Source organism: Herpailurus yagouaroundi, unplaced genomic scaffold, assembly GCF_014898765.1.
Source record: "Herpailurus yagouaroundi ecotype Mexico unplaced genomic scaffold, PumYag 196, whole genome shotgun sequence".
NCBI classification, from domain to species: domain Eukaryota; kingdom Metazoa; phylum Chordata; class Mammalia; order Carnivora; family Felidae; genus Herpailurus; species Herpailurus yagouaroundi.
In genome coordinates, this window is record NW_024412427.1 from 18909529 (window position 1) to 18933972 (window position 24444).

General features: G+C 42.8%; 1 protein-coding gene across 2 annotated transcripts in view; it reads right to left on the reverse strand.

The window, feature by feature from the left end:
- FERMT1 (FERM domain containing kindlin 1) overlaps nucleotides 1-22765 on the reverse strand; it is a 34871-nt gene extending 12106 nt beyond the window's left edge. Inside the window, exons 1-9 of one of the 2 annotated variants that reach the window (XM_040447645.1) lie at nucleotides 22640-22765; nucleotides 18720-18888; nucleotides 17842-18075; nucleotides 14437-14583; nucleotides 12651-12864; nucleotides 10843-10945; nucleotides 5815-5922; nucleotides 5261-5392; nucleotides 3773-3822 (exon numbers count right to left, since the gene is read on the reverse strand). In XM_040447645.1, coding sequence (XP_040303579.1) covers nucleotides 3773-3822; nucleotides 5261-5392; nucleotides 5815-5922; nucleotides 10843-10945; nucleotides 12651-12864; nucleotides 14437-14583; nucleotides 17842-18075; nucleotides 18720-18870 — 1139 coding nt within the window. In that variant the 5' untranslated portion in view covers nucleotides 18871-18888; nucleotides 22640-22765. Of the gene's footprint in view, nucleotides 1-3772; nucleotides 3823-5260; nucleotides 5393-5814; nucleotides 5923-10842; nucleotides 10946-12650; nucleotides 12865-14436; nucleotides 14584-17841; nucleotides 18076-18719; nucleotides 18889-22639 lie in introns of those variants that run through there. The other variant, XM_040447646.1, reaches the window with a different exon arrangement.
- Between the last annotated feature and the right edge of the window lie 1679 nt (nucleotides 22766-24444).

The following is a 24444-nucleotide window of genomic DNA, read 5'->3' on the forward strand; positions in this document are numbered from 1 at the left end:
TTTTTGGGGTCTTGTATTCCTCTCACTGATAATCTCCTATAGCACATTGTGTAAATCTGCCTGGGATGTTCTTTGCTATAGTAACTTGCCTATTTCCCTACAGTAACTTGTCTGTGAATGATGTAATGAATGGATTTTATGTGCGGCTTCTGTCTCTGTATCCTCTAGTGGAGCCATTTAATTGTTTCCAAAGTAGTCTCTCCAACACTGGTCACACCTTACAGTTTGGACATGAATCATTGTTTTTTATTAAATATGTAACTTACTAATAGAATTGTATCTTGTCTGGTTTATATTTAGGGGTTTGCATAAGGTAGAATCTTGAAAGGCTGGTTGAGCATAAAGTTCTAGACTGATTGCTACTTTCTCTTAGCACTTTCAAGATATTTCCCAGCCAACGAAAAGTCTGTTACACACTCCGCTGTTTTTCTTGCTAGGAAATCCATTTTTTTCTCTTTGATTTAAAGACTTTCCCTTATCAATGGCTGCCCTTATTAAGATGTGCATCTGTAGTGATTTATTTTGCTTGGGATTTACCATTCCTGAATTTAGGTATTTTTGTCTTTAACAATTCTGGAAAATTCTCAAGCATTCTTTTTTGAATTCTTGCTTCTCTCCCATATTTTCTTATAGAACTCCTAGTAGATATATAATGAAACTTCTCATTCTACTGATAACATATTTCCCATTTCTACCTTTCTGTTTTCTCTCTTCAACTGTGTTTTTAAACTTGACATTCAATGCACCTATTCTGTTTTAAATTTCGATGACTAAATTTTTCGTTTCCAGATTTTCTATTTGGTTCCTTTTCAATATCGCCTCTTCTCTTTCATGGTGTTTGTTACCTTTTAATTTCCTTAAGGATTCTAAACATATTCATTTTATGTTTTTTTCAGATTGTTCTCTTACCTAAAATTATTGAAACTGCTAATCTTCTTGCTTGTTGGGTCTGCTGTCTTTCCCTTATGGTAGTTCATGAACTTACATGGTTAGTTTTTATTGGGGGCTCATTTTTTAGAGTGTTATTATTTTCTCTATAAGGCCCATGCATGCTAGATTGTGGATATTTCCCTCCAGGTAGCAATTACATTTGCTAGGGCTTCACAGGTTTTGTGTCATGGGCCAGTTTCTGTTTTTTTGTTTTTTTTGTTTTGTTTTGTTTTGTTTTGTTTTTCAGAATTCTCCTATCATATAAGACACTTAAATTTAGATCTACATCCTTGGGTGACACAGGATTTGGCTCCATTTTCTCCGGAGAGACTTTTCATTTCCCCACACGGAACCCCATGCAAGGATGAACTTACTGCTTCCTGGCTGGTGGACAGTCTCTCCCTGTTAAACACAGAAGGCAGCCCTTGTGAGTTTTTGTTTTTAGGCACGGGCTTTAGTCCTGTGCTTTAGGCCTTACAATAGGCCTAAAACTTCATCTCCTATCTGTGCCCAGGGACTAAAATCCCAGCCCTAGGCCATGATAATCTGTGCATCTGAGGCTTCATTTGTAGAATTAGGTTTCCTCTGTATTTCCTGCAAACTGGACTTTCCCAGTCTCACCTCAACGCTGTATTTACAATTCTTTTATTTTTCCTTTATCTAGCACTCTTAGGTATTTATGGCAAGACCGAGGTTTGCATTAGATTGGGTGCATTTAAATCAGTTGCTGGAAACTGAAATCCAGTGTTTATATAGTGGGTTCAACTGATTTTGTTTAGGGAAAAAAAAGAGCTTCACTGTTAAAGAAAAAGAAACATTAAAAATCAAAGGACTAGCTCCGTGCTTTTCTACTGATAAAGAAAGGAAGGCCAAGGAAACGAAGGGCCTTTATGGGTCACACACCCACCAGGAATAGAGCTCCATTCCCCTCTTCCTGTCTCTTTTTTTCTTTGCTTCCTTCTTCCTTATCTTCCTTCCTTCTTTCTTTCTTTCTTTCTTTCTTTCTTTCTTTCTTTCTTTCTTTCCTTCCTTCCTTCCTTCCTTCCTTCCTTCCTTCCTTCCTTCCATGAACTATATTGTCTATTAAATTCAACACCTTTAGACCTTTGGTAGATATAGTGACCACCGTGAAACATGAAGACAATTTTGTGAGCCTGAGCAAAGCAATCACATTAAAGTGAAGTGGATGTAGGGCTTAACTCTGGGATATCGTCTCCTTCACTGAAAACTCTATAGGAAGGGAACTGTGGTTATTTGGTTTGTCAAGAGCCGGATTTGCTCTATACAGGGAACATGGCAACCTACTGTCTCCATAGAATGATTGTTTACAAATTATAAAGATGTATTTGTGGATTCAAATGATTACTTTTTTTTTCTGTAGCTCTGGCTATAACAATATGTGTGGTTGCAACCATTTATGCCACAAAAGTTAAATTAATGATCCTACTGTTTGAGACCACATCCCATGAACACATTAAAAAAAAAAAAAGCAACCTGTAGAAACCCAGTGACAAATATGGGTACCTTTGGATGCTTGTTTCTCATTTATACCTGATTCACTGTTCACTTTTCCAAGTCTTTTTGTGCATCATGTATTACCAAAAGCAACTTGTGTTTCTTTTTGGGCCAACTGACCCAGTGAGGTGCCGGCTTGTTAAGAAAAGTCAACAAACCATAAAGTGACATGAATAACTGATAGAACTTCAAAGGGGTCTTATTCTTTTCATCTTAACACACGCTGGCACCGTCACAAATGTAGCAGTCCTTTCTTTCCACAAAATAAAAAAAATTCTCTGCCTTTTTAACAGTTTCAGATTGATCTGAGGTCACTGGGGAGTTTTTCAGAAACACCTTAACAGGCAGAGGTAGATAAACCTGGGTGACCACTGTGTGCAAGTCCAGCACCAACATTCTAGAGACAATTGATTTTTAAACCATGAAAGAACCTTCAAATGATGTCAAGTCCTGAGCCTCACAGATGACCATGACAGAAACTCCAGTCTAGTATATATGTTCACTAATTGCCAACACTGGCCATGTTTATACCACCATTTATTGAACATTAAAACATTTTTTTTTAATGTTATTTTTGAGAGAGAGAGAGAGAGGAAGACTGCAAGTGGGGGGAGGGGTGAGCAGAGAGAGAGGCAGAGACAGAATCTGAAGCAAGCTCCAGGCTCTGAGCTGTCAGCACAGAGCCTGATGGGCTGGAACGCATAAACCATGGGATCATGACCTGAGCCAAAGATGGGACACTTAACCGACTGAGCCACCCAGGCGCCCTCATTTACTGAACATTTAATGTGATCCAGGCACCATGCTCAATGCTTCATATATATTATTTCATTTAATTCCCCCCAATAAATCCAAGAGGAGGTATATCCGTATTTTATAGATTAGGAAACCGAGGCTCCAATACATGACAATGCCCTAGGTAACTCAGCTAGTGTGTGTTGTTGAGCTAGGATTCAGGCCATTGTCTATCTGATACCACAGCCCATGCTCTTACCTTTGAACCATGAACCTGACTAATGAGGTTCAATTTAACATTAAAAAAAAAAAAATAAAATAAATAAAGGGGCACCTGGGTGGCTCAGTCGGTTAGGCAGCCGACGTCAGCTCAGGTCATGATCTCATGGTTCATGGGTTCGAGCCCCGCGTCGGGCTCTGTGCTGACAGCTCAGAGCCTGGAGCCTGCTTCGGAATCTGTGACTCCCCCTCTCTCATACTCTGTCTCTGTCTCTCAAAAAATAAATAAACATTAAAAAAAATGTAAATACCTGGACTCTTTACCTGCAAGGCTTTGTTATGAGCAATCTCTTTCTCCTTCAAGGTGACTTACCTAAATAATTTGAGGTTATCTGCAAGTTGAGGGATATCAGTAATGTCCTCCTAAGGAAAAAGATAATATTTCATAAGCAGTAATTAGGTGGTGTTGATACTCTATACCTGCACTGTCGAGTACTATAGCCACTCATCACATGGAGTTATTAAAATCTGAATTAATTAAAATTAAATAAAATGAGAAACTCAGTTCCTCAATCATACTAGCCACATTTCTAGCAGTTACCTCAGCGGCTGGGGAGTGGAGGAGGGCGGACAGTAGGATGGGGCATGTGCAGGGGCTTCTGGGTGGCTGGCAAAGTTCTAGTTCTTGATTTGGGTGGTGATGTGGGTGATAATTTAATACAAATTTGTTAAGCTACAGGTTGCTTTTTGTTTTTTCACTTTTCTGTTTATGTCATGTGTCATGCAAATGAAAAAAGGGGTTAAAAAACCTGACCAAATGCTACCTTTCAAGTTAAAAATCTGAGTTAGAAACTGCTACTTTTATGTACAAACAAAATATTGTACAAATTCTACCTCAGAGCGAGTAGCTCTCCTTACGTTTAGTTCACTGATTAACTTCTCAAAAGGAACCTGGTTCAAAGTTCATTCTGCAGTGTCTGTTGGTGCCTGTCTCCAAAGTGAAAAGCCTACTGTTTAGCATCGCATGAAAATATCGAGGGAGGAATATGGAGGAAGTAGACAAAAGGGAGCTCCAATTTCATGGGCCTGTGTTTCCCATGAATGTGAGACAGGGCTCTGAATCTCTACAGAATCTTGGCATTTAGTTTGTACAGAATATTTGCGTTTGCGTGATACCAATTTCCCATTTGAAGGAAATTAATCATAAGGAAACATGAACCAAATAGCTAAGAACATATGACTCATTTTTATGTTACTATTTATATTCAGTTACAATGGATCCACTGTCTAATTCAATGTGAATTAAACTAATATTTACTCCTACCGTTTGAAGAAGTTAAAGGAAGGGCGGCATTCAACGAATGAATCAGATAGGAGAGGCATTCTGATTATAAAGGTGCTGTTTGGCTACATTTCATGGATAAGGATACGATAAAATAGTTGTACTACTTTATGTTTCACCGGAAGGTTTTGTTTATTTCCTGAAGTCAGTAGGTGTCACAAACTTTTTACAGTGTCCCAGAATAAAGGCCCTCACTGTGTCCACCTTGCCCAGGTGCAACGCATGATGACTAGGTAGATCATAGGCTTTGTATCTGTAAAGCATCGTCTTCATTCTCATAGCTAGCCATGCCATGGACTGGGCGGTTCTCTCTAGACCTGAGTGAAGGGACCGCTTTCATATTCTCGGCATGGAGCCTGCTTAAGATTCTCTTTCTCTCTCTCCCTCTGCCCTTCTCCCTTGCTCGCCATTTTTCTCTTAGTTCAAATTAAAAACAAAAAAACAAAAAAACAACTCATTTAACGTTTGTCAATCCATGAGAACACAGCCACAGTTCTGAGTTACCAGAAAAGTTCATACCAAGGTATTGTCCATTTTTCCACCTTCTAGGGTCACTTCCAAATTAGAAAGTGCTGCTTCTACTTCATCGACCTCGGACTCATGTGTAAAGTCCTGTGTTTCAGCTGACAATGACAGTTTGCTAATGTGATACTACAATGCAAACAGAGGTTTTAGAAATGTTATAAGCTCAAATAAATCCATTAGCCATTTCTCCTTTTTGAAGGCAATCCCCCCCACTCCCTCATAGTAACAAACATCTCCTGGAAGGAGATCTCTCTCCTATGAAGGGAAGATGACGTTTTAATCTGAATTATTTTGAGATTTATATTTAGTTGTGTTCAAACTCGATTCTTCCCCACCACTGGTTGAACTTGTAGTGAGGATAAGAATTGCAAGACTAACACCTTATATAAGATGGGCATGTGTGTGGGTTGTGAGGCGTATTTTAAATTTAAATAGACTCCCCTCATTTTCAATTCTTTCTTCAAAGAAAAAAACAGTATGAAGAAAACGAAACTTTAAGAAAACGAGTTCATTTTCTTCCAGAAAAAAACGTATTGAAGTTCTCATACCTGTAATGCTGCAAAGATCATCATTTCTTCTTCCGTGCAGTCAATTTCTTCTAAGAGAATGGCCCACCTGGCTTGTTCATAGAGTTGGTTTATTCGGACAGCATCATACTAAAGAAAGAAACAGGTAGGTGTGTGTGTTGGTGGAGGGCACGTATTTATATTCCTCAGTACAAAAATTCTGGAATAACTGAGGCCATTCCTTGTTCATCAGAAACAATAAACTTGCCTTCAGATAAGTGAAGGAAATACCTCTCTCTTTCTTTCCACCACCCCAGTTGATTTTACTTCCGAACTTAGCACCTTCTCAAAATATTTTCCAGAGCATCTTCAAGGGGCCAAATAGACCCATCTCGATTCCATTATTTCCCCCTCTCTTTCATCACCACTTCCACTGGAGGGAAAACCCATCACCACCATCCATCTACAGGACTCTCTTCATCTTGCAAAACTGCAGCTCTGTATCCATTGTACTCCCCACATGGAGGAGGAACAGAAAGATAGAGCACCTAAACAGATTTATCAAAGGTTGATTATCATTAGTTTATTTTTCCTTTTGCATTACCCTTATACACACTACAAGAAAGGTGACAGGGGAGGTAAAAACCCATAGCAAGCCCAAACCAGCAACAGCACTGCTGTCGGTCCAGCAGGAAACGGGACCTGTCCACAGGCACGCTCCTCCTCAACAGTGCTAACGCTGCTGGCCAGGCAAGACAAGTGAAAACCCAAAAGTGTGGTATTCCGGAAGCTGGAACACTAAGAACCTTAAGAAAGTCTGTCTTTGCTTCCTGAACTTTGCCAGGTGTCATGGTACACCTCAGGAGCTAGCCCCAGTCTCCTCCCCCAACGAGCCCAAACCGAACACATGTGAGAATGTTCACAACAGTGTTATTCATGGCAACCCTGAGCTGGGAACGCTCCAGTGTCCCTCAGCTGGTGAACTGGTGAATGTCCCTCAACAAAATGTGGGTCACATGCATGACGGGAGGCCACTGAGCAGTAAGAGGGAGCACACTACTGATATGTAGTGGGGACCTCAGAAACATGGTGAGTCAAAGAGTTCAGATGCACAAGATTATATTCTGGAGGCTTCCATCTACGTGAAGCTTCCAGAAAAGGCAAACCTTGAGAGGGAAAGCAGACCAGTGGTGGGCTGGGAGCAGGGAATGACCACAAATGGGGTATAAGGAAACTTTTTTGGGTGATGCAAAACTTTTTTGGATTGTGGTGATGATTGCACAACCACGTGAATGTACTAACAATCATTATATTAGAATTTTATGGCACTATACTGCAATCAAGACACAACAACTAAAAAACACACACACACAACGCACACCAGAAACTAAACAATCTCTGCCCCTCCCCCCCCAAGACCCCTGCTTAATTAACAGTCTAAAGACAAAAATCTAAAGAGTATGTGCAGCCACTAAAATTTGAATTGGATTGTCATATCATATCTGTCTGTCTGCCACTCAGTCAGTGTCTACAATCCTAATGCTGTAGGACTTTTAGTGAGAGTAAGTCAAATCACCTGATAAGGCTTTTCTCTCCAATGCAGTCAGTAAAGATTAAAAAAAATCAAAGCTTCCACACTTGAACAAACCTAATTTCCCCACCACTCCCTTGAAGCCAAGTAAAACAATTCCTTGAAAGAAAAAGTTACCTACATTTACAAATTGACATCAGGAGAACAGGATCTAGTAGAAGATGTTAGAAAGGACAGGATAAGCCTGGCTCCCACTGAGGAATACTGGATTTCTCTGTGGAGCCAGCAGACCTCTGGATTTTCTTCTTTGGAGGCTTGTTCACGTTCCCCCCTGAGGCTCTGGAACATCACAAGGTCCCAGGTTTTATGGGTCACTTATTTATTTTTAATGTTTACTCTTGAGAGAGAGAGAGAGAGAGACAGAGAGAGAGAGAGAGAGAGAGAGAGAGAGAGAGAGAGAGAATGAATGAGGGAGGGAGGGGCAGACCAAGAGAGGGACACAGAATCTGAAGCAGGCTCCAGGCTCTAAGCTGTGAGCACAGAGCCCGATTAGGGGCACAAACCCACGAGTTGTGAGATCATGACTTGAGCCGAAGTCAGACACTTAACCGACTGAGCCACCCAGGCGCCCCTGCAGGTCACTTATTAACAGGCACCCTGACAGGTCTTTTTCTCTTTGAGAACTCAGTCAGTGGTTTTCCCAACTTAGAAACAAAGGTTTCCCTTGGTGGGGACTGCAAATGTTTCCCTTGGTGGGGATTGGCTACTCTTGCCTTCTCCTTGGCCCTAGATTTCCTTTGTCTTCTGGTTTACTGAAAATAGAAACCCCAGACTGGAAGCTGTGGTTTCTACCACCTCCGTTGCCTGAATCCCTGTTTCTCCCCCTCCAGTCAATTCAGTGAACCCCTCTGTCTTTCCACCCGAAACCAATACAAACAAATAACAAAACCTGCTTCCCACAGTTTCACTCTCTCAGGAAAGGATTACTATTTAGATCTTATCACTCAGGATTCCCTATTAGCTGTGAGGCGACTGTCAGTGTCCTCTAGGATTCTCATTGAAACTGAAGTGCCTTTTCTCTACTGAACCTTTAAAAAAAATACTGTGAATTATTGGAATTATAAAAGTTTTTTTAATCCACACATTTAAATGGGGGAAAAATAATACACAATGAAGAAATTTATTTTGAATGAATCCTAAAGGGACAAAATAATGTACACTAAAAAGTTAAGTCTCCTTCCCTTCCTTTCCCCCCCACCAATGGTAGTTTCTCTATAGACTGTTTTGTTCCTTGTTTTTTTTTTTTTCACTGGATAATATACCTTGAATATGTTCTACATCAAAAGAAACCTGATTCATTCTTCTTAGCTACAACACTGTATGCATGTATCATAAGGTCCTTAACCACTTCCCTGCTGACGGATGTTTAGGTAGTTTCCCATTTTCTTCCTCAAATTATGTAGCAAAGGCTGTTCTTGTGCAGACATGTTAATTCACCTATTTGAGTACAACTCTGTATAAATACCAAGGAGTGGATTTGCCTGGTCAGAGCTATGTAGAATTGTAATTCTGATACATATTGTCAAACTGCCCTCCATAGGGATCAGATTAATTTGTACTTTGACCTACAAGCAGTGTACGAGAGAGCCGTTTTCCCAACGCTCTTGCAAAGATAGTGCATGAAACTTTTTGATCTTTGTCAGTACAAGGCTAAAAGCCACTGTAGTTCCTTTTCTATGAACTGTGTGTTCCCATCCTTTGATCATTAGTCTACTGGGTTGTTGGTCTTTTTATTATTGATTTCTGGGGGCTCTCTATTAGGGGAATTAACCTTTTATCTGTATGTGTTGCCAAGACTTTTAAACTTTGTATATAGTTTCTTGGCACGCATAAAACTTTCATTTTTTATGAATGTACCAATGTTTTCTTTTATGGATGCTGGGTTTTGTATTTTTAAAGTACATTATTTTTGAAATTTTGTATATTCTAGTATTTTTGTATATCTGAGATTTCAATCAGTACCTGCTACCCCAGTGCTACAGCCTGCCTCCATCTCTCTTCTGAAAGCTGGAGAAGAGAAGCTCCCTGACCCTACTGCACAGTTTGGTTCCCATGTGTAGGGTGCCTTGTCAGCTTTACAATGGTTTTCTGGGTGATGTCTTTGTTCTTCTAGAGTTGATTGTAGGTTTTATGAAAACATGAACCACATCTTAAATTTCTGTACCCCTCTATCTACTCAGCACATAGTAAGAACCTTCAATTAGGTTATATTTATAGCATTCCCTACTTTAGAAGGGGGGAGAAGGGAACGCTAAAGTGGTTGGGGATCACTGTTCTTATGCCCCAAAGCTGTATCCCCAAAGCCTGAGTCTTCCTGTCACCTTTGGGTGGACAGCTTCTATTTGGCTGTTTGATTCGAATCAGTTTTGTTCATGAGCCATACAGAGAGAACTGCTTACCAGTTAAGCAAACATGACATTCACAGTGCCCTTGAAAAAAAATCAAAACAAGAAAATCCCTTCCCTTTTAGGAGAAGACGTAGGGTAGTTTCTCCTGAAGGTTTGGTTTTTTCAAAGAGCCAGAATTTGCTCTTTTGCCATGACTCAGTGGAAGTTATGCACTCTAGACACAAGCTAGGGCCATGGGCATTAAGTTGGATCTAAACCAAAGACTGAGCAGGAGCTCCACAGAAATGACAAGGAATAGGGCTTATTTTGAAGAAGATGCCAGTTAAGGAAGAAGTGGGAGCGGAGATGTGCCTTTTCAAATCAGGATCAAGGAGAAGACAGTGCCACGAGAGGCAGAATCACCACCGCACACGAGAAAAGGGTCTACACAGAAGAGGTGGCCTGAGGCATCCTCCTCAAACAGGTGCCTGGCAATGAACGGGAAAGAGCAATAAGCATGAAACTAGGATAAAACCACCCTGTGTGTGTGGGGGATGGTGACTCAGTTTACATTTTCTACATTTGGCCAGTTAAGTGCTGACTTACAGCTCCACAAAAGGGCCACGCAGGGGTGAGGAAGGGGCAGAAATTCAGAGGATTTATTTCACCGCTCAGTTGTCCTAGTAAACTTCAGGCGGCAGGTGTGCACGTAATGGGAGTTGGTAGCCAGCTGGGGTACAGACGGTCCCTCTTCCCTGCAGTGGGGAGTGTAGTGTGCACCATCATGGGGCTTGTTCATGAGAACCTGCTCTTAACCTTGGCTTCCTTCCTAAGCATTAAGGATTCCGGCTCTGTGAGCCACTCTCCTCTTGTTCCTTTGTTTATGTAGATGGAAAGGGGCAGAGCACACTGTGCTGGGCGGGAAGACCCCCACAAACTCCTGCCAACTCAGGGGCAGCTGACCATACCTGCCAGAAAGTAAAAGACGAAAATCCAAAGACAGTATATATACATTGATCGTTCTAACCCTACATAGTGAAACAGAAGATTATACACATGAACCCTACTTCTGATAACTCAATGACTCAATTTTACACTTCCATGTATTCACATTACAGCAAAAGGAGAGACAGAAGAGAAAAAGTATCTTACTTTGGGATTCAAGTCAAAAAAAGTGTAGTATTTAAATCGTAACAGCAGCTGTTCATCCTCCTGGATGCCTTGTTCCATAAGGGAACGGGAGGAGTCCAGCCAACTAGAAAACAATAGGATGGGTTTTAAAAGTCAATCCGTTTTACACACATATATTACAATATTACATAACATGTTTGTATACATACTTAAATTTATATACATGCATTTACATTTACATATACACGTATATATAAATGTACACGTGTGTGTGTGTGTGTGCGCGCGCGCGTGTGTGTGTATTTCCTTGAACAAAGTCCAAGTAATATAACCAAAAACCTGTAAGGGAGAGGACTTGATAATAACTTGTATCTGCATTTCATTTTATAGCTTTTACAACTTTTAAGTGCTTTCTGTATATATATTTTGTCTACACAGATACTTTAAAGTAACCCAGTGAAGGAGCCAAGGCAGTTCTTATCTTCTCAGTTTTATACGTGAGAAAATGGAGTCTTAGTGACATTAAGTGATATGTTCAAGGTCATGTGCCTTGTCGTGGAGCCAGAATGAAAATCTGTACCTGCGGACTTCCCACACAGCCTGTCCTCTACACCAGCTGGTCCGACTCAACGCTGGGTCTTTCTTATTGTCCAGAACTTTCTGTAACAATGGAACTATTCTATATTGCCTTGTCCAGTAGAGTATCCACTAGTCACATGTGGCTATTGAAGATTTAAATGTGGCTCGTGCCACGCTTTAATTTTAATTAAATTCAAATTTAAATGTAAATATCCACATGTGGCTAGAGACTCCTATACTGGGTGGTACAGTTCTAGAGTTGAAAAATAAGTACTGGGCAATGGTGAGGGGTGGAGATGAAAAGTTAACAGCAGAACGAGGCAGGGATGAGTGGCATCCAGTACCACAGAATGAAGATGGCTTGAAAGTCTATTATAACAGGCTTTCGGGGGGGGGGGGCCGCGAACACAAGGATGACTGAAATGCAACCTCTGTCCTAAAGGAAGTGGCAGTCCAGTGGGGGAGTGAGCATCATAAGGTAGGAAATGGTGGCACGGGAGCGAGTAAGTGTCAGAACAGGAGTGCAAGGAGGTGAACCCATCCAGAATGGTGTTTCTGAGTAGGAGACAGTATGTGGCTGGGTCGAGCAGGAAGAAGGAAAAGAATCTTGCAGCAGAGCAAAGGTAGTGATAGAAAGTGTGTGTGTGCACCGTAGGGGGAATGGGGTATGTGAGTGCACGGGATGGAGACATCTGCTGGGCCAGCTCTCATTGGGAGTAGAAGGCTGTGAACAACTTGACTTTATGTGGTGAACAGTGGGGAGTGAAAGAAATGGTGGTTTGAGAAGTAGTCTGAGTGTATGTTCTGAGATGACTTCAAAGCTGAAGGACTCACTCATTCAAACACCTAACGGAAGGTGTGGTGTTCCACAAAAGGCGATGAGGGCCAGGTGGGCCGCCTTGGATCTCCCCACTGCCCCATGGGACCAACCCACTTATACACTGCTCTACATCCCTTCAAAAACACTTTGCACATCCACAGGAATGGAGAAGTAGTATTCACATAGGGCAATCCATTGAGTTACCAGAACACATAAATGTTGCCATACTTCAAATGTTCTTGCAATGACCAAAGGTGGCATTTCTCCCTTATGTAGCCAAAATCTGCGCTGATTTTTGCTAATAGTGTACAATCCCCAGGCATGCTAACTTAAAAATTAAACAATCCCCTCTCCCCCACCTCTGTGGCATCTCTCTTACTGTATCAACAACACCAGTTAACAGAGAAGGAAAATGGAGCCATGTCCTTACCCTGCGTTAAGCTTCGTTTTGTCAACCAGAGACCGAGGCTGGTACATATCAGCCAGTGCTTCTGGTGATTGGGGGGGCTGGCTGAATGCGAGGATGCTGCAGTTTTGTTCGGTCAAAGGGCTGTCACTGAACCATGTCATGGTGGATGACGCTGGCGTTCCATTGATGGGATCATATGTGGGAGTCATGGTTCTACTATATAATCCAGGACTTACTGCAAGGCAGAGGCAAGCTTGTACTTTGACATGAGACTCAGAGGGAGGAATCTTTGGGAAAATAAATACTAATACTGCTTATGCTAAAATGGATTTTGAATTTAATTGTTTGCACTATTTAAAGTAAGGAGATGAGTCATGACGGGGGAGGCGTTTTTTACCTCCTGGGAAGGCTGAGAACTCACAGGCCGCAAAAGCTTCCAAAACCAACCCAGAAAAATGCTGGGGACTATCTCCTTCTCAGTAATTCAAAATTCTATTTGGGGCACCTGAGTGGCTCAGTCGGTTAAGTGTCCAACTCTTGGTTTTGGCTCAAGTCATAATCTCATGGTTTGTGAGTTCAAGTCCCACATCGGGCTCTCTGCTGGCAGTGCAGAGCCTGCTTGGGATTCTCCCTCTCTCTCCCTGTCTCTCTGCTCCTCCCATTTGTGTGCGCTCTCTTTCAAAATAAACAAATAAACGTAAAAAAAAACCCCAAAATTCTATTTCAGCAGTAAGTTTTGGCACCATTAGAGAACAGAAGATCTCACAGAATGCATGTACAGACTATAGTTTTGGGCAAATCCTTTAAACAAATAATAGTACTTGCCAGTTTTAAGAACCTAGCTAGTTGATGGCTTATAAATCACATGGTTTGTGTAAGGAAAATGCAAATAATCCCTTTTACTCTTTGCATTGGGATCTGCATGAAAACCTTTGATATTGTAAGCAGTTTGTTTTTATATAAAAAGACAAGGATATTGTCTTTCCAGAATTTTTACCTGCCCTCCTGTTACATGCCCAATGCAAAATTTATTTAAAAAAATTTTTATGTTTTATTTATTTTTGAGAGAGAGAGAGAGAGACAGACAGACAACGTGAGCAGGGGAGGGACAGAGAGAGAGGAAGACACAGAATCTGAAGCAGGCTCCAGGCTCTGAGCTGTCAGCAGAGAGCCTGACGCGGGGCTCAAGCTCACAAACCGCGAGATCATGACCTGAGCCGAAGTTGGATGCTTATCCGACTGAGCCACTCAGGTACCCCATCCATATGCCCAATGCAAAATTTAAACTGCATTCAGAAAAGAATCACATGAAGATAGGATCAGGAAAAGCATATTTGAGTGATCCAATTAATCTCTTTTCTTCCCAAATTCACAGCCAATTCTCCTAAAGTTTTGCTTTCATCAGTAACATTATTTAACACAGTTAAAATAATGAGCTCTACAGCAGGTAGAGCACATGACTCTTGATCTCAGGGTCATGAGTTCAAGCCCCACGTTGAGCGTGGAGCCTACTTAAAAAAATAATGAAATATAAAAAAAAACTTGTTAAAAAAATTCTGTGAGTTCTAAAATTAATTGCATATCCTTTCCTCATCACAGGAATCCTGCAATTTTAGTCCTTCTTTGGGGGGGGGGAGGGGAGGGGGGGAGGGGAGGAGAGGGGAGGGGAGGGGAGAGGAGAGGAGGGGAGGAGAAGGGAGGGGAGGGAAGAAGAGGAGGGAGGAGCCGAGGAGTGAGATTTCCTGGGATTTAAGAAATCCTTGGATTGAAGCATGGAATAAAACAAAACACCTGTCATGAATCATACCTGGTGGACCTGAAGTCGTTGGAGACCCCTCCAGATTTAAAATATCTTCAATTATGGGCTCCTTGTTAGTTTTGTCTTTCTTTTTCTTCTTTTTAAAATAGTCACCAGAAGGCTTTAACAAGGAGAGTTCTTCTGATCTTCTAATGTCTAACAGACAATTGAATAAATATAAAGAAGGAAGAAAAACTATCAAAGAGTAAAAAGAAAATACCTTCTAAGACTCAGAGTCATGCTAGGCATCTGAAATAATTTCTCAGGAAATTCCTGAGAAGTAAATGGAACTAAATTGCATCCCTTTGGAAGAAATAGATGGGTGTGTGTGTGGGGGTTGGGGTCAAAGATCAGAAGATTTAATCTAATAAAATTTCTAGTTGTTTTTTAACTTATTAGGAAAATATTTCAGACATACACAAAGCAAAAGGAATAGTATAATGGCCTCCTCATGCTTTCATCACCCAGGTAGCATTTGGCTATAATTTCCCCTCCCTCTCTTTTTTCTTTCTTCAGTTTTTTTTTAAAATAACAACCAAGAACCCCACCATTTTCTTTCTTGAACACAGATCCCGAGAACCATTCCCTTTCACTGTGTACAATCGCTGATTTCATCCCTGCGGCAGACAGTATTGGTGTCCTGCCCATCTCTTCTGGGCCCTCACCATTTCAGTGCACTCTGACCCGACTTCCAGTGGCAGCAAGGACAAAAGTCTTTCTGCCTGAGGGCTTGCTCTGGATGCCAGAGTGTACACTGCCCAAATACTGATGCAACAGGCCACACAAGTTCAGAGAATTAACACTTCCAAAAACAGACCTCAGTGACTGACATGAGTGGTATATTAATATCCCCAGTCCCTGACCCATTGGGTGGGATAGCTCTGAGGCATGTTTACATTGTCTCCCAGAAGCCCCCCAATTGCCCCCGAGTGTGATTTGATTGGTGACGCTCTCTTACTGAAGAGCTTCTCTTTCCAGTCTTACTTCCTCACCCCCAACCAGTGTTTTCGGGAATCTCCTCCCCCCAAAATAAATGTTTGTACTTGAATTCTTATCTCAGGGTCTGCTTCTGGAGAACTCAAACCAAGATGATTCCCATTGTTTTTTCCATTAGTCCAATATATTTATAACTGCCATTGCCAATCAGAGCTCCTGATAACCATGAACCACCATGAGCTTCTATATGATTCCAAGTGAAAGCTGAGGAACATGGACATTAGAGCCTGTGAGCAGCTTTCTGGGAGGCAAATGCACTGATTCCATAGGTCCTGCCAGTTTTCAAACACTGCTTAGTACTGAGGCTAGCACTTCAGCTCCATCCTCTTCCTCTATAACTTACGATGCTTGATCGTCAGGTTGCAACACACACCTGTGCCCATTCCAAATGCATAATTTATATACGAGACCTGGAGATGAATCAGAATTTCCAGCAGAAGCATTAGAAACGAAACAAAACAAAACCTACATCTCCAAGCCCAAGATTTGTGTCTTGTCCTATCTTTGTGGGAAAACTCATCATATTACTAAATTTGATTTAGCTTCAATTTAACAGATATAAAAAAGGTGACTAAAAATGGCACATTGAGCCCTTTATGACTACTATGAAGACGTAATCTGGAAAAGAGAAGAACATCTGACTGCTTCTGTATATTTTGGAACCTCAAATTTTCAGTCCCAGCCATGATGTGTGTTTCCAGTCTACTATGGACTGGGTTTTATTTGATCATTTACTTCGTTTTCCAATCCTCATTGGAATATTACTGAAAACAAGGTGCCCTGGTGCTTGCCATTTGCCCACCATGTACTAGGGCACTGCTGAGGAGTTCTGTACTAGAAGGTTCCATTCATTTGTTTGCTTAATAGTTAATGAGTAGCTAATGTGTGCCAGGCATTGTGCTAGGTGTTAGAACACAGGTGTGCTCAAGTAATGGCTTCTGTCTTCACCCTATTTAACACCACACCAGCCCCTACTGCCCACTGGAACTCCTAGTCCTGCATATACTGTCACAGCTTTTCTTTTTTTCTCTACCAAAATCTCCTTTTAACATCTTATTTTTTAAAATTTTTTATTAAAAATTAAAAAAAAAATTTTAATGTTTATTTAGTTTTGAGAGAGAGGGAGCACAAGCAGGGGAGGAGCAGAGAGAAAGGGAGACACAGAATCCGAAGCAGGTTCCAGGCTCTGAGCTGTCAGCACAGAGTGGGACGCAGGGCTCGAACTCACGAACAGTGAGATCCTGACCTGAGCCGAATGAAGTTGGATGCTCAACTGACTGAGTCACCCAGGCGCCCCCCACCCCCAAATTTTTTTAATATTTATTTATTTTTGGGATACAGAATACAAGCAGGGGAGGGGCAGAGAGAGAGAGGGAGACACAGAATCTGAAGCAGGCTCCACGCTCCGAGCTGTCAGCACGGAGCCCGACGCGGGGCAAGAACCCATGGAGCGCGGGATCATGACCTGGGCCGAAGTTAGATGCCCAACCAACTGAGCCACCCAGGCGCCCCAAACATCCTATTTTTAAATTAATGTTTACATTTATTATTTATTTTCTGCCTCTGTATCCTAGAATGTAAGCTCAAGCAGGGAAGGGATTTAGGCCTATTTTTATTGTTAAGCAATCTCTAGCACTCAACACAATGCCTGCCTAATCAATATATATTTGTTGAAGGAATGAATGAATAGTTTAATGGGAAAGATAGGTGACTCACTCATATATTGTATATACTATATTCAAATGCTGAATCTCAGCCTTGGAACCATAGAATGTACCTACACGCTTTCAAAAAATATGAAATAAGAATCATGATGCAGGGTTTACTTCCATTATAGAAGTGCCACAAATAAATGGTTTGGGTAGTGTTGTCCCTAATGACTGTTAAAGCCATAAGAATTAGTTTTCAATCCATAATTAAGTGTACTTTTCTCCTTAAACTCCACAAATAATTTTTGTGGATAGAGTATTTACTAGAGCCAAGCGTTAGGAAAGCAGTTAAGACATTGCAACACTATTATCTCAAAATCAGTAAACATATATCAACTCTATGGTGGTAATGATTTAATGGAACCCTTGCTTGTTTGTCTTAAATATAATGATGATATTACTATGGCTCAGAGGAATGAATTTGTTTTGGGGGGTGGGGATCTTAATGGGTCTGTTTCTTCTGTTTAAAGACTTCTTTTGAAATAGCTTTAAGCTTTGTGGAAGTGAATCTGATTTCCTCCAATAATGTTCCATTTGGTTTAACTCTACTTACATGGCTAAAGTCCCCAGAACCAGGCTTGAAAAGTATGCTTTCTAGTAAGGGAAATGTTCTGTAAAGCCAAATGCTTGCAGGCAGAAAGCACACATAATTTTCCTGCCCTCCTTTGCTAACAGTCCAAAGGGCACAGGGCCCCTCTGGGGTACTCACTCAGGATTTTGCAGATATCACTGACAGCTTTAAAAACCACAGCCGAGAAGCTGACACGCAATCTCACTGTCTTCACATTTGGCAGGCGGAGGCGGAGCATTTTATGCTGAGGGGTGAAGAGAAGCTTTGCATCTGCCTGGACTCCATATTTGTCCAGGGTCCAGTGTGTTTTCAGAAGCCAGCAATGCTTTTGTTCCCACCAAAGGGCAAAGTCTGACCAGTCTTGGGATATGTCTGCAAACATGAAAAATACGATGAAGTAGAATAAGAACGAACTTTAAGAGTCCATCCACTGTGTGCAAGAACTTCAACAAATGGGTCTTCAGCTCCCCATTCCCTTTTACAACCTAAGGCTTAACAAGCCTCAGCACCTCTTCAAAGTCTCTAAAGTGGGGTGGGTAGAAAACAGAGCCTGAACCTCATCATAGTGATATTTAAAAAATTTTTTAACGTTTTTTATTTATTTTTGAGACAAAGAGAGACAGAGCATGAACGGGGGGGGGGGGGGGGCAGAGAGAGAGGGAGACACAGAATCTGAAACAGGCTCCAGGCTCTGAGCCATCAGCCCAGAGCCCGATGCGGGGCTCGAACTCACGGACCGCGAGATCTTGACCTGAGCTGAAGTCGGAAGCTTAACTGACTGAGCCACCCAGGCACCCCCACAGTGATATTTAGATACAGTGAAAGAAACAGACACATCCTTTTGCAGGATCCTCTATTTCTCTTCCTCCTGTGGGGAGGGGGCTTGCTCTCTGAGCCATCGTAAGAAAAATAAACAGAAAAACTTAGATGATCAGACAGCCTAGATTAGCCATTTACTGTTATTACAACAGAGAGGGTTTCAAAGGTAGGGAAACCATCAAGAAACGGGAACTTACTGATCTGTTCTACTAACTTGAGCATCAGCCCCCCAACATGCAGGTCTCCAGCCACTCTCAATGTGACATCTTTCTGCTCCTCCTCATTTGGATGGTCAACTCTGACGACGAGCTCCCAAGAAGCAGATGCAAAGTCCGTGGATGAGAGCATCGTGGCAAAAGCAGGTGTCTGCCGACAAAAAGTGAGACATGGATCAGAAAGTGAGAAGGAAACAGGAGCTTGCCAGTACGTCCTGCAGGGCAAAACTTTCTTCCATTTTAGCCTCTTCTTCAGGAACTCTGCAGGGTTCCCAGTACTCAATATTAAATTTAACATCTGAACCTTGAAGACAAAAAGTCTTATAAGGTCTCAAGCTTTCCAGATTTGTGTAACTTTATCTTTCTGTTCCCCCAGGACCTATTTTTTTTTCTGTGCCTGCCCAATGCATCAATCTTCATTTTCTGTCTCTATGGACTTTTCTTGACTTTCTCTGAGCTACTGTGGCAATAGGCAACAAATCATGGCAATCCTTGATATCTTTTTAAACAATCACTTTCATGGAAGTATAATTTGCATGCAATAAAAATGCACGGGTTCTTTTTTGAGTATAGTTGACAATGTTACATTAGTTTCAGGTATACAATATAAAGATTCAACAACTCTATGTTATGCTGTGCTCACCACAGAAATGCAGATTTTAAACATACAGTTTGATGCCTTTGTTATATACAAATGATGCCTCGATAAAGTTTATTTTAGAAAAGGATGCCATGAAAATCTTTATCTATCTATGTATATTATTATATTCCTCCTACAAATATTGATGACATCTTCTGGTATGAAAATTAAAAAAACAAAAGTATAGCAAAATACTTTCTATTTCAGTCATATAATATGTAGTTTTACCTTAAATGCATATAAAGATATAGGTCATTAACAATTATTGCCAGGTATTTGATTTACTTGAGTTACCATTTTATATTATATAAGAGTTGGTAAATTCAGTGCATCAATTAAGTTTTTGGACAAAACTCTGGTAAAAGATTGAAAACAGGAATGACAGACACACAAAGCCCACTCTTCAAAACACAGATGGGGTGAGAACTTCAGACTCAGAGTTTTCCTCTCTTTCGAGGAACAAGAATAAAAATGAGCTAAGCAGTATCACAACTGACATGTTTCAGGGGGAAATAGGAACACTGGAATCCAAAACTGGCTGAACTTAAAATGACAGCGCTGTTTTACTTTTCTTTTCTTTTTTTTTTTTTTTTAAACAGGGGACTCTGCCTTGTTGGTTTTTTTTTTTTTTAATATTTATTTCTGAGACAGGGAGACAGAGCATGAGTGGGGGAGGGGCAGAGAGAGAGGGAGACACAGACACTGAAGCAGGCTCCAGGCTCTGAGCTGTCAGCACACAGCCTGACACGGGGCTTGAACCCACGAGCCGTGAGATCATGACCCGAGCGGAAGTCGGTTTCTAAACCCACTGAACCCCCCAGGCAGCCCAGCTCTGTCTTACTTTTAAAACAGAAAGCACATTCTGCCCCTTCCCCGCTCATGCCCTGTCTCTTTCTGTTTCTCCAGAATGAATAAACATTAAAAAAATTTTTTTATAACAGAAAGCTCATGATACTACCTCTCCTAGCTATTTAAAGATTTAAAATAGGGCGCCTGGGTGGGTCAGTTGGCAAGTGTCCGACTTCAGCTCAGGTCATGATCTCATGGATCGTGAGTTTGAGCCTTGCATCGGGCTTTGTGCTGTCAGTTCAGAGCCTGGAGCCTGCTTCAGATTTTGTGTCTCCCTCTCTCTCTGCTCCTCCCCCACTCACACTCTGTCTCTCTCTCAAAAATAAATAAACATTAAAAAAAAATTTTTTTTTTAAGATTTAAAATAAAATTATCAGGCATTTAAATGATAACACATCTTTTTCATTTTACTACATAGAGACGGCTTATAAGAGATGCATGTTTTCTTTAAGGCCTATTTTTTTTTTTTTTAACATGAAATTTATTGTCAAATTGGTTTTCATACAACACCCAGTGCTCATCCCAACAGGTGCCCTCCTCAATGCCCATCACCCACTTTCCCCTCCCTCCCGCCCCCCATCAACCCTCGGTCTATTCTCAGTTTTTAACTTAAGGCCTATTTTTGAGAAACATCAGTACACTCCAACTCCTAAGAAGGAGCTTCTCCGATGGAAAGTGCACAAGTCCCCTGGGCATCTATTAACCTGCAGATTCTGTTCAGCAGATTCTGTTCAGAGGTGGAGACCCTGCATTTATAACAAGCTCCTGGTGACACTGGTCTGTGGTTCACACTTTTGAGTCCAGACAGCCACGTGAACAATCAGCTCCAGGACTCAGTCCCCCCCTTCAACCTACCCCAAATCGATATTAAGCCAGGGACCATGGTGATACCTGAGAAACATTACTTTTAATAATAAGTAATAATGATACCACCAGTGTTATACCAGTTTTTTGTGCATTTGAAACTGTTCACGTTTGAAAGCATCAGAGAATCTCAAAATACACAAAAATGATACACTGCAAATCTGAACAGGCTTAGGACAGATTTCATTTGTTCAAATCAAATTCAAGAGTTCAGAAGCAGCGCCTTGTGTTTTTATGACCAGAAGGAGCCCAGCGATGTAATGCTTGTACCTCTGCATGCACAGAGGCACCTGCGGACACCTCTTGCATGGGCAGTGAATGCTACGCAATTGAGCCTAAACTCTCACTTCACTGTCATCATCAGGCTCAAGTATCATTTATTCCGTACTTACCCGGTGAAGTATTCTGTGTGAACCATGGAGTATGTGTTATCTTCTTTACCTGCTCAGCAATCCCATTTAGAAATGAGGAAACTCGGGCTCTGAGAGGTAAGGCAACTTGTTGGAAGTCACACAGCAAGTTAGATGGTGGAGCCCAGACAGAAATCCAGGTGTTTCTAGCTCCAAACTTTCAACCACTACACTGGAACACGTCCTTGACAAAGTTGCAACACCAATATGAAATAAAACTCTTACAACCACATGAGCTAAACTCTCAGGAGCCTTCACTAAGTGTTTCTACTAACATCTTTCCCAGTGAGGAGGCAATAAAGATAACTCCATAACTTGGCATTGAACTATTTGACTTCAAGACCCTCACAATTTCTAAAACGCTATGGTTTGAGGTTTAGGTATTTTAAAAAATTTGTACTTTCAAGCGACTCCTTACTGTTTGTTTCATGAGTATCAGTCATAGGTCTTTTCCTAACCTGGGCAGTCAAAACACTTCTCACCTAGGAATACATGGTGATTCCCTTACAGCGAAATTCAGGCTAAAATTAGACAATCTGGTTTCCCCACATTCCTCTCCTATCTTTCTGCACCTTCATTTTTGAGAGAACTTCTCATCTGCAGCAAGCTGTTACTTGTTGAGGAGAGCAGCAAACTCCAACGGGGAAAGTACATCCAAGGAGACCAGAACGGGAAGCAAAGTGCACCAGCAGACCTGCCTTCCCTGGGTGAAGCCCAGCTGTCCACCTTGCAAACAAAATGCAAGAAAGAAGGACAGACATAGAGGCAGACAGGCGGCCAGACAGAAAAACGGGGGAAATAGCCCCTGATGCTTCCCCTAGAAGATCAGAGTGCCTGTCCAAAGGCCCCTGGGCCTGTCGGTTTGCAGCCCTGCAGGGTCCTGGGGCCAGGAGGTGTGTGGTGTGTGGATAGAAACCTGCTCCTCGACCCATGAGCGCAGCCCCTGAGGCTAGACGGAGAGTTTATTTTGCGAGACCAGATACGCAAGGCTGGGGAAAGTGGTCCCAAGCAGGGACATTACTTTTAATTCAGCACCTATTTACGTGCAAGGGGCTGCTGAAAAGAAGAGGTAGGGGTTTCGGGCATCGGTGGTGCCCGTTTCAGTCCCCTCTCCGCCCCCGCCAGCCCTCGGCACCCACCTGCTTTCCGGCCGAGGGTGGCGTGCAGCCTCGCGGACGCGCACGTGGACGCCTGCGCCCCCAGAGCCGGAGCGGAGGCGCCTCCCGCCCGGCCGGCGCGCGAAGGTGGCGAAACTGGCGAAGCGGGGCGCCGGGGCCCGCGCTCGCGGAGGCGGCGGCTCCTCTGGTCTGGGCCGGCCGTGCTGCGCGCGGCCGCTGCGGGGAAGCCGCCCGTGACCTCCTGCCGAAGCTCGGCGCCCGCCTCCAGCGGGGCGCCGGGTGCGCGGTCTCCGCCCTGCGCGGCCCCCGGAGGCCGGGCCGCGGCAGGTGAGGGCACGCCCAGCCCCGGGCCTGCTGGGTCTCGCTCCCGGAGCGGAGAAGCGCTCCGCAGAGTTGTGAGGGCCGAGGGTGGCCGAAGGGCTGCGGCGGGATGGCGGGGAGAACCAGGGCGGACGCTCACCCTCTGCGCCCCTCTAGCGACCTTTCAGCCGACCCTCGCAGGCCGCCTCCAGTTTTCCCGGTTCCCCGAGGCCCCGCTGGGGCTAGCAGCCCGGGTGGTTAGACTGGCTACGTCCCCTGCCCTCCAGGTATACCTGTCACTCACACCCCGGGGGTACGTCCAGGCCCGGAGAGTCCCATGTGTCCTTTAAAGAGCCTGGGGACCTGCGATCACAAGAGCGGCTCGTCTCTGAGTAAGAGGATGATGTAGACCCCGGAGAAGGGCGAGGCGCCGCAAATATGCACAATGGGAGACCCAGGGGCAACCCAAGGCCATGCCCCAGGCCGGAATCCGGTGGCTCACCTCAGATTCACCACCTGGTGCAGCCCGTCGCCTCCGGTCGGATTTACTCCCAAAGAAGGCTGGGCCACCCTGAAGGGTGGGTGACTGGGCAGTTTACACAACCTGTCCAAGCCTCCTTGGTTCATATTACGCACATCCGTTGAGTGTTTACTACGTGCTAGGCCTGGGGCTGAGCTCTAAGGATGCAGTGGTTTTATAAAAAGTCAAGGCAATGATAGTTTCCTCATCTGTGAAATGGGTAGAGAGATGGAAAGTCCACAGCCACTGCAGGGTGGGATTTCATTCAGTTCATGGCAGAATTTCATGCAGTATAATATAGGCTTTAAGCGATTTACACCAAGTACATAACGCTTGTAAGAACTTCATTTAAAATGCTATAAAATTTAGAAGTGGAATCTTTGTTGTTTTTTTTTCAATTTTTTTTTAACGTTTATTTATTATTTTTGGGACAGAGAGAGACAGAGCATGAACGGGGGAGGGGCAGAGAGAGAGGGAGACACAGAATCGGAAACAGGCTCCAGGCTCTGAGCCATCAGCCCAGAGCCTGACGCGGGGCTCGAACTCACGGACCCCGAGATCGTGACCTGGCTGAAGTCGGATGCTTAACCGACTGCGCCACCCAGGCGCCCCTGGAATCTTTGTTTTTGCTTGAACATTACCATATTCAGCCATTGTAATGGGTTTTGAAAGTATTTTACATTTAATTTTAAAAGGTCAGTTGAATAATTGTTAGCAAATGTGGGGTTTTATAATTAAAACTTGAAACCGAATTTCCTAATTTGGTAAAGTTTGTTAACTATGGGAATGATGTCAGCTGTCATCTGGTCCCACTTCCCTGTGTGCCCAACACCAACTGAGCAGATATGTTGTCTGGGGCAGCAAATGTTTAAAGGTTTGCTTTGTGGAGACTGCGCATGGCTGCTTAGGACATAGACATTCTTTACAATTTCCTGTGTGACCTTGAAGTAGTAATGGTTTCATTTATACCAAATTGGGGTCTCATTTTAGTTGAAAATATCTGGGT